Source organism: Papio anubis, chromosome 14, assembly GCF_008728515.1.
Source record: "Papio anubis isolate 15944 chromosome 14, Panubis1.0, whole genome shotgun sequence".
NCBI classification, from domain to species: Eukaryota; Metazoa; Chordata; class Mammalia; order Primates; family Cercopithecidae; genus Papio; species Papio anubis.
The window spans coordinates 26,206,666-26,223,741 of NC_044989.1; the positions used below are offsets into that span (position 1 = coordinate 26,206,666).

Here is a 17,076-nt window from a genome sequence, read left to right on the forward strand (position 1 = left end):
TCCGTTGGTGGCTGAGCAGGCCCTGGGAAGGAGGCTTCTGAGAGCCCACCCTGCATGTTTGCCATTTCCAAAGCTGAGATTCCTTCTCCCAGCCTGGGGACTCGGAGGGCTTGGGCACACTGGGCCAGCCCGCAGGTCACTGCCCAGTGTGGGCAGGGCCTGTTTCAGGAAAACAGCCTTTGTGACATCTCCCTTCAGGACTGGCTAAGTCCCAGGGAGGACCCGGCCTTGGCATGAGAGGGAGGAAGAAGCAGAGGAGGGGGAGGGGGTCTGCAGGGTGGGGTGGGGAGGGTTCTGAGCAGGGCCTAGGGAGGGCTTTAAAGGCGAGGTGGGCACAGGGCAGAAGGGTGGGCTGAGGGGCCCAGGAAGTGGAGGCAGCCCGGCCCACAGGCCTCATTCAGGGGCTGCAGCTCCAGCTTCTGGATGCCTCTGGCAGCTCAGCAGTGTGTGGTTTTCTTAATGAAGCTGCTTTTATGGGGCTGCAGGGAAATAAAGCAGCCCAGGAAGGCCCAGCTCATCAGTCACAGTGCTGCATGGGAGTGGGGGGGCCGCAGGAGCCGCTGAGATTCGGTTTACTGGGGATGAAGCGGGGAGGAGTGATTCAACCCCCTAAGGGTCTGTGGGTGGGATTTTGGCATTGGAAGGAGAGAAAGATCAGGAATAAAGGACATGACCTTGGAGATGGCCCTGTGAAAGGGATGGCGGGTGTTGAATGGTGGCCGGAGGCTGAGGCTAAGGGACCTGGGGAGGGAGACTGCCTGGCTGGGGGGCAAGGACCAGTTTGTTGAGTGAGAGTTGGGTGTCAGGGAGGGTCCAGGAGAGAGGGGACTTCCAGAAGGGCCCCTGACTGCAGATGAGAATAATCAGGGAAGCGTGTGTAGGTGTGTGGCTCAGGTGCCCTTTCAGGAACTCATCAGCCAGGTGTGGGCAGTCCCTGAAGACGTCAGAGGGGAAAGTTCTTCTTGGAGGCTTTCTGGGCGAGGGAGAAGACAGGGTCCTCACTGAGTGACAGAGGCTTCCCGGGCGAGGGAAAAGACAGAGTCCTCACTGAATCACAGCAGCTTCTTCAGTCTCTGACTTGCTCCGTGCTTTACAGATACCTCTCTTTCCTCCTCTGTCTCCCTCCCACATTTTCCACCCACAAGAGGCTTTCCCCTCATTTCTCTTTTCCTTCCCTCCCGCATCGTTCCTGTGCTTTCTTCTCCTCGCCACATCCATTTTCTCTTTCATCAGTTTCTCTCTCTGTCTCTATCTCTTCCTTTGTCTCTGCCTCCCTCTGTCTCTCTCAGGGGTTCTTCATCTTGGCTGGAACTGGAATCCATTCCAGAAGCTTTTAAAAATCCCAAGGCCCAGGCCGGGAGACGGATCAAGCCGGCACCTCTAGGTGGGGTCCTGGCATCAGTGTGGGGCCTCGGAGGGTGATGGGCCTCCCGGCTAGAGGGAAGTGACTCAGGGTCTGGGACTGGGGGTTTCTCCCATTTGACCTCCCTACAAGCAGAGGCATGGGCTGTAAGAAGGAGACTTTTTGGGTTGAATTTTCCTCTCTTTTCATCTCTCCTTTGTTAAAACTTTTCAACGGCTCCTTCACAGCTCCCTGAAAGAGGTGGGGATTCCCTTTCCCAGCACCCAGAGACCCCCTTGCTGCGCCCAGACAGCATTGCCAGCCCCATCTCCCATTGCTGACACCTTCCTTTGCTCAGGCAGCGTCTGTGAGGTCTGGGTACCTTACAGAGCTCCAAAGGACATGCCCACCCTTTGCTTCTTTTTGTTCTTCTGACAACATTGAGGCTTGTATCTCATGCAGACTAGGAGTCTCCGTGGTGTTGCAGAAACTCTAAGTTTGAGTCAGGAGACTTGAGTTCTAGCCCTGCCTCTGCCACTCACTAGCTGTGCCTTAGCTTCCCCATCTGTGAAATGGGAGGTGACAATATCTACCTTAGAGGGCTATTGAGAGAATTGAATGAGATCTCACAGGTGACAGCAGTCATAAGCGACACAGCACTGCAGAACGCTTTTGGTTTAGATTTTCCCAGTGGGAACTCTGTGCAGGTCTGCAGCTGTCCCGTCTCCCTGTCATGCCACCTCCCTCCCCCTGGCCCCCATCACTTTCCTTTTCTGCCTCGGCCTATGGATTTCACATGTCTCTTTCACTGCTTCTTCTCTTCCTAATTTCAGTTTTCATTGTCTCCTCATTTTTGTGGTTATGTCCTTTCCTCCATTTGGGGTGACATGCTGAGAACACAGCAAGACGAGATGAGGACTTTGAGGGTTTGGGAGCCACACTCCTCTCCTGATTCTGCCATTGAATTTATGAGCTACTAGATTGAAGGAAAGGGGGCTGGGTGCAGTGGCTTATACCTGCAATCCCAGCATTTTGGGAGGCCGAGGTGGGCAGATCATTTGAGGTCAGGAGTTTGAGACTAGCCTGGCCAACGTGGTAAAACCCTGCCTCTACTAAAATACAAAAATTAGCCGGGTGGGTGGTGCATATCTGTAATATCAGCTACTTGGGAGGCTGAGGCAGGAGAATTGCTTGAACCCAGAAGGCAGAGGTTGCAGTGAGCCAAGATGGCGCCACTGCACTCCAGCCTGGGTGACAGAGCAAGACTCCGCCTCAAAAAAAAAAAAAAAAAGATTGAAGGAAAAGGGCTTCTGAAGGAAGAATTTCATCTGGGTACCACTTAGTACTTCCAGAGCACCTTTTACCCATAACCAAACTCACAGCAACATGGCAAAGATGTGCTCCTTTTACAAGTGGGAAAGCGGAGAGGCGAGAGTTGCCCAGGGGCACAAGGCTGCTTGGTGGCAGAGGCAAGATTCAAATTCAAGTCTCAGAATGCTTAGTCTGGAGTTCTGCCTTAGGGCTTAATCCACTACACTGAACCCTCTCCTGAAGCCTGGTACTGCTGGGCAGTTAAACCAAACATAGTCACTCAAGATGTCACGAGCCAGCAAGCCCCATGCTGGGGGCGAACATTTGCCGAGTACTTGCTGTGTGCCAGGCTCTGTGCATGACACTGTGCAGAGCACAGGGATGCAGGTTGTTTCTCAGTCCTGGGGATAGTACTGGATAGTTCTGGAGACAGACACTGACCCGGAATAGCAGCCTGGGATAAGACTGTTGACAGAAGCAAGACGGTAGGTAGTACAGATAGGGAGGGAAAGAGGGCCTCTGTTGCAGGGGCGGTCTCAGGAGCCCTAGGAGTGCTGAATCCTGACCCAGTTTTCTGGTCTAGGCTTAGCCCTGACCTGGCTGGTGCTGGCCAGGGCGCAAGGTTCTGCATCCTATCAGCCCCAGTGATCTAGGACTCTGCAGAAAAGGTTTCCCCGATGCACTTTGGAGAATGACCTGGATTATGTCCAGCTTGGCCCCTGACTGGGCCTGGAACCATCCTAAATCAGCAAGGTAGCATCCTTAAAGGGACAGGGTTGTAGGTTTGGGGGAAAATATTGAGATGCACTACAAAGCTTTAGAGCAGGGGTCCCCAAACCCCGGGCCATGGACCGGTACCAGTCCATGGCCTGTTAGGAACGGAGCCGCACAGCAAGAGGTGAGCGGCGAGTGAGCGAGTATTCTCGCCTGAGTTCCACCTAATGTCAGATCAGGGACAGCATTTGATTCTGATAGGAATGTGAACCCCACTGTGAACTGCACATGCCAGGGATCTAGGCTGTGCACTCCCTAAGAGAACCTAATGCCTGATGTTCTGAAGAGGAACAGTTTCATCCCCAAATCACCCCCGGCCACCACCATCCCAGTCTGTGGAAGAATTGTCTTCCATGAAACCGGTCCCTGGTGCCAGAAAGTTGGAGACTGCTGCTTTAGAGTATAGTGGGAAAGAAACGGATTTGTGAGCTTAAAGACCTGGGCTCAGTATCCCTAGTGTGGCTTTTTCACTTTCCCAGGACACAAAGGCTGAGTCTCTCTCTGTCTCTCTCTCTGTTTCTGTCTTTGTCTCTGTCTCTTTCCCCAGTTTCTTCAGAGTTGTAAGTTAAATGTAGGATCTCAGATCTCAGCTGGTCTTCTTGGGCAATTCTCTTCCCCACTCTAAGACCTGTTTCTTCAAGTGCAAGACAAGAGGGTTAAACTAGATGATCTCTAACCTTAGAGATCAAGGTGATCTAAAGTCCCCTTAGGTGATCTCGTCTGTGCCTTGACTGCTTCCTTTCTATCCAGGCGACAGCAAAGGGCTTGATGTACCACTAGCCCTGCTGAGCCCACTTGGTCTGGGTACAGGCCTGTGGTGACAGGTGCCAGTCCTAGTGAATATCACTGTTTTGTTCATTCTTTCACTCGGCAACATTTTCTGAGCTCCATGCTGGGTGCCAGGCCAATGATGAACAAGACAGGTGCGTTTCTGGCCTCCAGGAGGTAACAGCCCATGACTTCCAGGGACAAGCAGAAAGGGGCAGATAATGCCAAACTCCCCTGCCCTGTCATCCCCCAGGCTGGTGACCTCTTCCTCCTCTGGGCTCAGAAGGCCCAGGGTCCCTCCTTGTTGGTAGTGGGTCCATCTGCCCACCAGACTGAGCCCCTTGAGGGCAGGGCTGAATCTTGTCTACTTTGCAAATGACCACAGGTCCTGGAATCAGATAGACTTGGGTTTAAATCCTGGTGTGGCTCCTTATCACCTAGGATGTGACCAGCCCAGCAAGTTCTAGAGAGTCTAATGCTTGTGTCAAGCTCTCAACCCATCTTGCCACACACTAAGTGCTCAGTAAACAGCAGCAGTTCTTATCATTGCTCCAAGTACTATTGTTACTCTAGCCTCTCCCCTGGGGCCTGGTCCACACAGGGCCTGTGTTAGAGCCAAAGCAAACTGGCTAAAGGTGGCTACTCCTGCTTCCCCAGGGCACAAAGGCTGGGTCTTTCTCTGTCTCTCCATAGCTTTTCCAGTGTTGTAGGTTAAATGTAGGAGCTCAGGTTCCAGCCTCTGGGAAAGGAGACACCATGTCCAGGCTCTGTTTCCACCCATTGTTGTAGAGAGCATTGTCTTTCTTCCATGGCCTCCTCCTCCCCACTCAGGTTCCTAAGCCCAGCTGCTGCAGCCCCTCTCACCCATGCCTGAGCAGAGGAGGGGCCCCTCCCTTGCTTGGAATCCCTTACCTAGTAGAGCTGTGAGAGACATTTGCTTTCTTGTCTGTCATTTCATTTTTTTTTTAGCCTTGTGACAGTCCCGTGGGGGCAGGTAGAGCAGGGAGCATATCCCTCTCTTACAGAAGAGGAATACAAGGCCCAAAGAGGTTCCTCAGCAAGGACTGTGGTGCAGGTCTCATGACTCCCAGGCCACTGAGTCTCACTAAGCTGGCTCCTGCAGGCCCTGGGCAGAGTCAGGCAGAGAGAAGAGGCTTTCTGGAAAGTCAAGAGGCTTTTGGGGGATTTGAAAGGGCCTCTTTCCCAGGATATTCTGGAACCACTGGCAGGCAGGTTCTTTCAGGGGGATGCCAGGGAAGTTTACGACTTACCCACTGGGTCTAGGGAGAGAGGTTAAAGCCAGGGTACAATTCCAGGCTATCTTTGGGATTGGGCTGACCCAGGCCTCCGGGCCCTTCCTGAACAGGGGATGGGAGGGTGGCCTTCCTGCTTCGTGGGATGTGCACTGCTGACCAGTGGTGGCCAGGGCTGCAGCCACTTCGCACAGGGAGAAATGACGGCAGGGGGCGTGGAGAGACTTCAACACGGGCCTTGCAGGGGTGGTGGGAGTCAGGCCCTATCACTGTATCCAGAGAGGGCTTAGGTCTCATCTACGCAAGAATTCAGAGCCCTGGCTTGGCCGCTTCCAGCTCTGTTACCTGGGGAAGGGTAGTTACCTTCCGAGCCTGATTTCATCTGTGGATTATTTCAGAAATTGAGTGGAAGGGGCATGGCTCAGGAAGCAGCTCAGTGCTGCTTCTGGGGCTGCCACCATCTTCCCATGGGGCTCCCTGGTGGGAAGTGCGGGATGGCCTGAGTGTTGCAAGTCATTTTACATCCTTGCTCCCCACCTCACTAAATGCCAGCAGGTTCCTCATTGTGACAGCCAGAAACTTGCCTGTCTCCCCAGTGGGTGGGCAGCACTTTCCCCAGGTCGGAGCCACTTCTCCCCATCGCGTGCCCTGCTCTCTGACCCTAGTCACATGCTTCTTCCCATAACTGCCTGGCTTCTGCCCTGCCCCAGTCTCTCCACACTGACTCTGGCTACCCTATCCCTAAGCTCCCATGCAAATAATCACGGGGTGTTGAGCCCAGGTTCCTCCCTCTGGAGTATCTCAAGCCCAGGCTGGCATTCATTAGATGCTCAGAATGTGGCCTCTTGTTCAGGACCAGCAGAGACAGACTCTCCCCCTGAGGCGGGTTGGGTAGAGTTGGGAAGAGGAAGGACACGGTGATTAACTTTGAATGTCATGCATACCTGTGGCTCAGGTGTCCGGGGCGCTGGGCATGGAAAGGGGTGGCAGTGCCCTTGGAAGGGGCATCAGGTTGCCCCCTGGCTGGATGCCTGGGCTGACATGTCCCCTGGGAGTCTTGGGAGGAGGGAGTCAGATGCTGTGCCTGGCAGATTAGTGGGCAGAAGCCCAGGGAGGTAGGACTATGGGAAACTGGGCCAGGCTGCTGGAATCTTCACCCAGCCAGCCCAGTGCCCTGACTGAGGAAATGGGGAGGGGAGGGGAGGGAGCAGACCGGGTGTATAATGCGGCAAGCCTGAAGCCTCTATGACTGCTGTCTCAGTGGGCAACCATGGTTCCACTCTCACCATAACCCTTCATTTTGTTAATCATTTTACAGAGACCTTCACACCCATCACCAATCCCATTTGACAAAGATGGTGGCGGGTTTAGAAACCGAGGTCATTGTACAACCAGGAGGGGGAGAAGGTAAGGACAGAAACTTCCCTAGCTCTAGTGATTCACTTTAAATGAACAATTCACCTGTCCTGTGTAGCAGTAGGGATGTACCAGGGAGGTAGTGGCAACTGTGCCCCACAGTGGTTGGGGAGGGCGTGGTGCTGGGCTGCGACGGTTGATAGTGCTGGGCCACGACGGTTGATGGCTGTGTCTGAGCCTGAGTGAGGAGCGAGGCTTTGCTCCCTGTGTCTCCAGCTCTGGGTCGATGGACACAGCCACATCATATGGCCCGGTTTCAGAGGGAGGGAGACAGCTGGTGCCAAGTGTCAGCCTGGTGGCTGCTCAGCCGAACGCCAGCAGCCAACCTCAAGAGGTACAGTCTGCCATAAGGCCCTTCCCAGCCCCCACAGAGCCAAGCAGGAGAGCCAAGCCCAGGCAAGAGGGGGTACACTATTTGAGGGTCACCATGGAGCTTCCAGTTTGGCCAAGATGGTGATGGACGACTGCTGGTCCTCACCCCAAAGTCAACCCTGGAGAAACTACAGCAGCCAGAGGGGAATATAGATTCTGGAAGCAGCAAACAAATAGATGAAAGAATGTGAGGAGGCTGAGGAGGCCGCGGGCTGCTTGAACTGGTGTGTGTGTGTGTAAGGATGGGGCTCCCAGACAGGCCAGGTGCCGAGGGGACGGGCAGGGAGAGGGAAGCATTGTAAGTCCTCTCACCGCTCCCAGACACTCCCGTGGGATGGTGTCGCCTACTCCTTTGCTGATAAAATTGTGACAACAGCCCAGGTGGAGTGAGGATTGGGAAAAATCGTTGTCAATAGACCAGCAGCTCACGTCTTTTCTCATGGCACCCCCAGAGTTGTTGCTGAAAATCCAGACTGTCTTCTCTTCCCCATGTTTCCCCTCAAGGTCTGGAGATGGCGCCCTGACTCAGGTGGGGTGCTTGACAATGTTTCCCTGGTGACCGGGGCTCCCACCTCAGTGCCTGGGGCTGCCCTGCTCTTCAACCCTTGAGAACTGACACAGATTGGCCTTTGCGATGTCCCCAACACTCGCCTGCCTCGTTGGGCCCTCAGCTGGTGGCTCACATTCAGGTCTACAGCACCTGTGGGCTCTTTCTCCACAGGGAATAATAGGCCCAGACCTGGCAGGGCCGTCGAGGTGGGCAAGGCTGCTGTTCCCCTCCTCACCACCTCCTTCAGGAAGCAGCTGAGAGGTGAGGGGCTCAGAGCAGGCTGGCGCCTGGGATTTGGGGCCAGTGTGTGCCCACAAGAGGCAGTGAAGGGTGCTTGCTCCCCTCCGGGCTCAGGGCTGAGGGAGGGGGTGGTCTTGGGCCTCCTACCTCGTCAAAGTCAGCCACATCCTCACAGTTCTCCAGGACCCGGGAGTAGAAGGATTGCCCTGCAGGGAAAGAGGAAATAAATTCTAGGGTCAGACCTGTCCATACGACCAGCGTGGGCTCAGACCTCCTCATCCTGGGAGTCGTCCTGACAGCATTTGACTTGTCATGCAACATGGGACCTCCTGGCTTGCACAGTTCTCCCAGGGTGAGGCCAGTCCCCATGCGGCCTCTTCTCTGACCCTCTCAGCAGTCCCGTGAGGGAAGCCGGTCAAAGGCCATGAGTTCCATGTTAGGAACGGGAATCCTAAGGCACAGAGGGCCCAGGCTGGTCAGAGTGGCCGTGGAAGAGGACCCCAGGAGCTATTCTCCACCACGCTCTTCCCCCGTGGATCTCTCAGCCTCCTCTGCAGCCTCCCCAGCTCTGGTGGTAACTCCGGGCCCTGCTGCCCTGAGTAGAAACCTGGTACAGAGGGTGTAGCCCCTGCCTGCTGATGGGGGTCTGTGAAGCCCAGCTTCCTTCTGCAGCCACCCCAGGGGCTCCTGTCCAAACCAGGTCCCCAAAACCAAGTCAGATCCCAGAGTTATTCCCTGTGGGACAAGGGCTTTCCCCTTCCACCACTGTCATGGTTGTCCATCTTCCTGTCAGCCTTAGCAGAGAAGACGGTCTCTGGCAGTTTCCTCCTGGGCTCTATTCCTGCCCCCACTTTCCCCACTGGCACGGGAAGTAGAGCGTGTATGAGATGGACACCCATCATCCCAGGCTCCCCCATCCGTATGCCACCCAGTAGGGCATGATGGGAGGACAGAGGGAAAGCTGCCCTCTTTGCTAGTCCAGTTGGAACTGGCCCAAGATGTGGGGAGAAATAAGTCAGGAGAGAATCAAGGGCAGGTTGAAGGGGCTCCAATGTGTGGGAAACACCAGCTAATTCAGTTCACTTTGAGAAGTAGCCGCTGGAGTCTCTGATGTTCCAGGCCATGTCCCGGGGCCTCGGAATAGAGGATGGACCAATGACAAAGGCACAAGCTCCCACCCACAGGGAGCTGATGGTCTAGAAGGGAGGCCAGGAGCCAAGCAACAGGGCACCAGTACAAGGGAAATACCATTTTTTTTTTTTTTTGAGATGGAGTCTCGCCCTGTCCCCAGGCTGGAGTGTAGTGGCAAGATCTCGGCTGACTGCAACCTCTGCCTCCTGGATTCAAGTGATTCTCCTGCCTCAGCCTCCTGAGTAGCTGGGATTATAGGCGCCCGCCACCATGCCCAGCTAATTTTTGTATTTTTAGTAGAGACAGGGTTTCACCATGTTGGCCAGGCTCATCTGGAACTCTTGACCTCAAATAACCCGCCCGCCTTGGTCTCCCAAAGTGCTGGGATTACAGGCATGGGTCATCGCACCAGGCCTCCAGTGCAACACCATTCAGTACATACTCCAAGGCACAATTTTGCACAAGAAACAGTAATGGTACAGAGAAGGGAGGATACATACTGTTTTAGGGGTGGGATGGAACCACAAGAGAAGGGACTGTAATTTCTGTGAGGAGAAACCTAGAGATAGGATGAGTTAAAGAAAAATTTGTTGCTTAGAATTAATTTATTATCCTCTGTCAATTCCATAGTAAGGGAAAACAGGCAGCATGTATATTAGAACTCCGTTAATAAAAAAAAAAATACCAACACCCAAATTATATGTATATACTTCTTCTATGAAGAGACAAACATCTCAAACCATTGAAAGTGGTTACCCCCTCCGGGCGCAGTGGCTCACACCTGTAATTCCAGCACTTTGGGAGGCTGAGGCGGGCAGATCACCTGAGGTCAGGAGTTCGAGACCAGCCTGACCAACATGGAGGAACCCCGTCTCACTAAAAATACAAAAATAGCTGGGCATGGTGATGGGCATCTGTAATCCCAGCTACTTGGGAGGCTGAGGCAGGACAATCGCTCGAACCCAGGAGGCGGAGGTTGCTGTGAGCCGAGATCACGCCATTACACTCTAGCCTAGGCGACAAGAGCAAAACTCCGTCTCAAAAATAAATAAATAAATAAAATAAAAAAGAAAGAAAGTGGTTATCCCTGGGGATGGAGAGTGAGAAGGTACGGAAAGCAGCATGCTTTGATGCGAGCCACCACACCTGGCTGAAAGACAAATAAATAAATAAATAAATACATGTGAATTTGAATTTTTTTCCAGTAACCATGCTTGTTTTTAGTAATTGAAAGACAAATGCCTTTTTTTGTTTGTTTGTCTTGAGATGGAGTCTCGCTCTGTCACCCAGGCTGGAGTGCAGTGGTGCAATCTCGGCTCAGTGCAACCTCTGCCTCCTGGGTTCAAGTGATTCTCGTGTCTCAGCCTCCCGAGTAGCTGGGATTACAGGCATGCGCCACCGTGCCTAGCTAGTTTTTTTACTTTTAGTAGAGATGGGGTTTCACCATGTTGGTCAGGCTGGTCTCGAACTCCTGGCCCCAAGTGATCGCCCACCTCGGCCTCCCAAAGTGCTGGGATTATAGGTGTGAGTCACCGCACCCAGCTGAAAGACAAATACCTTTAAATATCCACCAGTATAAACCATTTCATTGAAGGACTCTCTCCAGGTTGAAGCCATTCCTATTTGGGGGTTAGTTTGGGTTGTCACTGTTGGAGACCATGGCATGGGGGGAGCGGACTGTGCTCCTCTCCCTACAGAAAACCTGGGAGACCAGGCTAGAGTGGCGCCAGGACAAGGAGGTACTGGAGGGGTCAGAGGTCCTCTGAACCTTCCCTGTGATGGGTCTAGGGGCTGGGCAAGGAACGGGGCTCAGCAAAACAGGCTTGTTCCCTCCAGGAATTGACCTCTCTCCTCTGGCGTTGGTGGCCTTATCTGTTTAGTAAGAGCTCTCCAAGGTCCCAGCAGCTTTTATGACCCAGGAGCTAGTCCTAGTTCAATGCAGAGCTCCCCTCTGACAAGGAGGGCTGGGAATGGAGGGGTCGTTGATGTCAGATCCACTGAAATGGGGAGTGTGGATCCACTCTGAAAGGGTGTGTGTTCGTGTGTGTGTGTTTTGGGGTGGGGGTAAGTGGGGAAGGGCTGGCTGCATCTGAGATAAGGAGCAAAAAGCCATGCCACAAAGCAGAGGCTATCTATAAAGAAAAGAGATGTGAAGTAAACAAGACGGGAAAGAAATAATCTTTAGCACTAGCCAGGGACATAAAAAACAAAACAATCAACAAGAAATATCTCAACAGCAAGCCCCCGGGCAACCAAGGGAGGAGAGGGAAAGTGCCTGAGGTTTGAGTTTTTAATTTTCCCCACAGGTAACACACAATATAAATTGAGAATCAGGTGAGCATGTTTGTGTATAAGGCCTTCACCTAAAGACCTGCTGCTCTGAATAATCAAAGACCTTTTCATCCTAGAAGATTTTAATGAGCCTCAGATATAGCTGTCCTCCAGGGTCTCTTGGAGTGAAAAACCGAGCAACCCAGCAGAGGATTGGGAGAGGTTGGGGAGGGGCCCTGCTCCAAGATGGTGTCAGATTCACATCTACAGGAAGCACCAAGGCTCAAACCCTCCCCTGCTTGTGCATTTGTCCATAGCTTTGTTAGAGAGGAAGTAAAATATGTGAAATTAGCCACTGCAGAATTTATACATCAGGGCTTTGTGTCGAAATGTGCTAAAACCTCATTGATTTAGGCCCTGGGGATTTAGAGATGGTGAATATTTTCAAACAGGATGAGCTAAATTTACCTCTAGCTATTCTTTTTTAAAAAAGGTTTGCTGAAACACATCAATCATATAGAAACAGTGGAAAGGCCAAATTATTAAGAAAACAAAATGTCCTTCAGCATTTTGGATGAGCCATTTCAGGAGGGTATGTACAAACAGTGGCTGGCAGTATTCAAGTGGTTCTGTTCTGTTCCCTGGAGCAGAGCCAGGGGACCTCCATCATCTGTTCCAAGTGATCAGGGGAATGACTAACTCCATCTCTTGTTTCAAGTTCATTTCCACTTAACATCTACTCCATTCAACGTCAGTCTTGTTGACATTCCAGCTTCATTTTAAATGGCTTTCAGACAAAACCATTAAAAATCCCAATATCCTATCACCTTTCTTGCCACAGAGAAGATGGAGAATAAAGCTTGAAAGAAAATAGCCTCTTCTTTACATGGAAAGGCTGTTGTGGATTGAGTGAGAAGGAGGTTAGATGGGGAAAATAGGACAGCATCCTCCTTCCTTCTGAGGCAGCTGCTTCTGGGATAGCTGAGCTGTTTGGTTTGAAATAAACTCCTCCCTGAGTCAATAGATGGAGTATGAATAGCAGAGTCTGCTCAAAGTGTAACAAGCGCCATGGTATCAGATATACCCATTTCTCCATTCACCACTTAAAAATATCCACGTGGCAGCTCTTCTCCTAAATGGAGACGAGCTCAGTGCTTGTTTCAGAAGCAGGATGGCATGCTGGCCTTTCATGGGACATGATTTAAGGGGACAAAATGTTCCATCTGCACAAAATAGCTCCCTCTTCCAGACAGCTTACCCTGCTAGGGCCACGCCTCTGAGAAAAGGCAGGTGTGCAGGGACATGGCTGCCAGCCCATGTATGTTCATTCATTTCCACAGGCAACCAGGGCTTTCTTGCTCCTGGCTTGTGTGCCATTTGGCCTTCACAGAGGGGAGTTGTACAAAGACCATTCGAATCTGAACGATGCCTTTAAGAGCATATTACAATCCAGAGGGAGATATGTCAGACATGGAAAATTCTGCTGATGATATAAGGCAGAATTTTGTCATTGGCATGCAAAAAGTGTAAATAAAGTGAAAACCCAGAAAAAGGAGCAATGACTCTCAACATAACGGATTAAGGAGGCATTGTAGAGGCACAGGCATTGACACTGGAAGACGAGAAGAAATCTGGATATTCAGACAGACTGGGGAGCAAGGAGAAGGCGGGAAATCCAGGCACAGAGAACAGTGTAAGGAAATGTTTGAAAGCATGGAGCAGAGAATGGAGTCCCCAAGGAGCTGGACACAGGACGGGGAGTCCTGATGGCGAAGGGAAAAGCAAAACTGGTCTGCCCTCAGGGAGCAGCCTGTGGAAGCAAGACTGGAGAGGGGCTGCGGTCCCAAAAGGGCAGAGGGTGAGGTGGTGGGCCATCTGAAGGGGAAGGAGAAGGTCCTGAGACTGTTTTCAACAACATCATGATTTTGCCAGGGCCCAGCCCACTGGCCTGTCTCCCAGCAGTGCCTGCCATCGCTGTTGTCCCTGTGTGAACTGAGAAACACAGTAAAACTCTGCTGGTGACTCAAACCTGGCGCTGCTATTTCCTCGCGTTATTTAAAATCATCAAAGCCTTGTTGTATGTGCTGCCTGGGCTGGGCTGTACAGAGCTCAGCAAACAGTCCCATTCCCTCTCGTGACGCTCCCATGTCCTGGCGTCTCTTCTCCTGCTCTTCCTCTACAGCGGCTCTCTGAGTGGTGATCCTGCTGTATTTTTTCTCTCCCCACTTCAGATCAATCTGTTCCTTTTGAAGGCCAGATACTCCCATGGAGCACCAGGAAGCAGGGCCCACGCACCCCTGTGTGCAGGAAAAAGAGCCAAGCCCACTCAGGTGTGCAGCCTGGCACAACGGCCCATGGGCTGGGGGCCTGGGAGCTGGCCTTCCAACCCCTTGGGGTCTCAGAGTCATCAGTTGTAAGCTGGGGGTCATTATCCCGGACCAGCCTATGTCTTGGGACCATCGCGAGGATGACAAGAAACTGTTGTGGGAAAGTCTAAGTAAAGCATCAAGTCCCTTACAAGCATGAGGGAGCATAGGATAGAGGTTAAGGCTCTTGGACCAGAGTCCCTGAGTTCAAATCCCAGCTACCTCTTCCTAGTTAGCATACCCTGGATGAAGCTAATTAACTTCTCTTTGCCCTGGTTTCCTCACCCCTAAAATGAAGGAAATAATAATGCTTACAATAGCATCTGGTGAAGTTTGTCCCTCAATAAGAAATAGCTATTCTCAGTCTACTAAATAGTCTGGTTTCTCCTTCTATTTATTTATTTATTTATTTATTTATTTATTTATTTTTGAGACGGAGACTTGCTCCGTCACCCAGGCTGGAGTGCAATGTCGTGATCTCCGCTCACTGCAACCTCTACCTCCTCGGTTCAAGCCATTCTCCTGCCTCAGCCTCCCAAGTAGCTGGAATTACAGGCATGTGCCACTACCCCTGGCTAACTTTTTTTGTATTTTTAGTAGAGACAGGGTTTCACCCTGTGGCCACGTGGGTCTCGAATTCCTGACTTTAAGTGATCCTCCCTCCTTGGCCTCCCAAAGTGCTGGGATTATAGGCGTGAGCCTCTATGCCCAGCTCGCTTCTCCTTTAGACCTTTAAGTTATGTGCTAAATATAAAAATGACTTCTATTATGAATCACATTTGTAGCTTATTTTTAATATCTATCCATATAGATATCTAGTTCTAGATATCCAACACTTTGATTGAAAATCAATTGATTTTATATGTATAGGGTCTATTTCTGGACACTGTGTTCTGCTCCATTGGTCTATACGTCTATTCTTAGACCAATGTCACACTTTCTTGATTCCTGTAACTTTATAGTTAGACTTATAATTAAATATAGTTGACCCTTGAACAACATAGGGATTAGAGGTACCAGCCCCTCATATAGTTGAAAAGCTGTGTATAACTTTTGACTCCCCCAAACTTAGCTATTAACAGCCTACTGTTAACCAGAAGCCTTAATGATAACATAAACAGCCAATTAACACGTATTTTTTATGTGTATTATGTACTGGATTTTTACAATAAAGTAAGATAGAGAAAATAAAATGTTATAAAAAAGATAAGGAAGAGAAAATATGGCTGGGCGCAGTGGCTCATGCCTGTAATCCCAGCACTTTAGGAGGCCGAGGCGGGTGGATCACTTGAAGTCAGGAGTTCGAGACCAGCCTGACCAACACGGTGAAACCTTGTCTCTACTAAGAGTACAAAAATTAGCTGGGTGAGGTAGTGCTTGCTTGTAATCCCAGCTACTTGGGAGGCTGAGGAAGGAGAATTGCTTGAACACAGGAGGCAGAGGTTGCAGTGAGCTAAGATCACGCCATTGTACTCCAGCCTGGGCAACCAGAGTAAAACCCTGTCTCAAAAAAAAAAAAAAAAAAAAAAAAAAAAAGAGAGAGAGAGAAAATATATTTACTATTCTTTAGGTGGAAATGGATCATCATAAAGGTCTTCATCCTCATAATCTTCGTGTTGTGTAGGCTGAGGAAGAGGAGGGGTTGGTCTTGCTGTCTCAGGGGTGGTGGAGGCAAGAAGAAAATCCACATATAAGTGGACCCTCGCAGTTCAAATCCATGTTGTTCAGGGGTCAGCTGTGGTGTGAACACTGCAACGCTCTTCTCCATTTTCAAGGTTGCTTTAGCTATTCTGTATCATTTGTATGTCCATATAAATTTTAAAATGTTTTCAATTTCTACAAAATAGTCTGTTGTGATTTGTATCAGGATTGTGTTCAGCTTATAGGTCATTTTGTGGAGAATTGTCGTCTTAACAATTCTGAATCTTCAGTCCATAAACATAATCTATTTTCTACACTTTTTTTTTTTTTTTAAATTTCTCTCAGCATTTTGTTCTGTTTTGTTTTTAGGGTGGAAGTCTTTCCCGTCTTTGGTAAAATTTATTTTCTTGTGTATTAATCATATATCCTAAAAACTTGCTAAATTCACTCATTAATTATAGTAGCTTTTTAATAGATTCCTTAGGATTTTCTACATAACCAATTAGGTTTTCTGTGAATAAAGAAAGTTTTACTTCTTCCTTTCCAAAAAAAACCAATAGGAGTTGTTTTTTTCCTTGCCGCCTTGTGCTGGCTAGAATTCTAGTACAGTGTTGAATAGAAGTGGTGAGAGTAGAAAACTTTGCCTGACTCATGATCTTAATGTTCAATATTTCTGAATTAAGTATAATGTTAGCTGGATGTTTTTTATCAGATTGAGGAAGCTCTTTTTATTGGTAGTTTGCTGATAGTTATTATCATGAATGGGTGTTTAATTTTGTCAAATGCATTTTCTGCATCTATTGATATAATCATGAATTTTTTCCTTTACTGTGTTAATATGGTAAAATATTTTGATTTTCTAATTTTAAATGAACCTTGCATTCCTGGGATAATACTCACTTGTCATGATGTGTTATCCTTTTCATATATTGCTATTCAGTTGGCTAATATTTTGTTAAGGATTTTTACATCTGTATTCATGAGAGATATTGGGCTGTAATTTTCTTATTGTGTAAGGTCTTTGTCAGGTGTTGATAATATAAAATGAATTGAGATGTGCTCTTCCTTCTCTATTTTCTGAAAGAGTTTGTGTAAGATTGTTATTACATTTCCCCTTAAATATTTTCTACAGGTCAGGTGTGGTGGCTCATGCCTGTAATCCCAGCACTTTGGGAGACCAACGTGGGCAGATCACTTGAGGTCAGGAGTTCGAGATTAGCCTGGCCAACATGGTGAAACTCTGCCTTTACTAAAAATACAAAAATTAGCCGGACATGGTGGCACGTGCCTGTAGTTCCAGCTACTCTACTCGGGAGGCTGAGGCAGGAGAATCGCTTGAACTGGGAAGACAGAGGTTGCAGTGAGCTGAGGTTGCACCACTGCGCTCCAGCCTGGGCGACAGTGTGAGACTCAGTCTTAAAAAAAGAAAAAAAAATGTTTTCTACAATACGGCAGTGAAATAATCTAGATCTGAAGTTTTCTTTGTGGCAGGAAGGTTATTGTCATCATCATCATTGTTATTAGAAATTCAATTTCTTTAATAGGTATGGAGGCTCTTCAGATTTTCCATTTCTTTTTATGTCAGTTTTGGTAAGTTGTTTTTCAAAGGATTTATTCATTTCATCTGAGTTGTAGAATTTA

General features: G+C 49.7%; 1 protein-coding gene across 1 annotated transcript in view; it reads right to left on the minus strand.

The window, feature by feature from the left end:
* Nucleotides 1-17,076, minus strand: part of OTOF (otoferlin) — a 101,190-nt gene that overhangs the window by 72,898 nt on the left and 11,216 nt on the right. Inside the window, exon 2 of the mRNA XM_021924676.2 lies at nt 8,174-8,232. Within this exon, the coding sequence (XP_021780368.2) occupies nt 8,174-8,232 (59 nt within the window). The remainder of the gene's footprint in view (nt 1-8,173; nt 8,233-17,076) is intronic.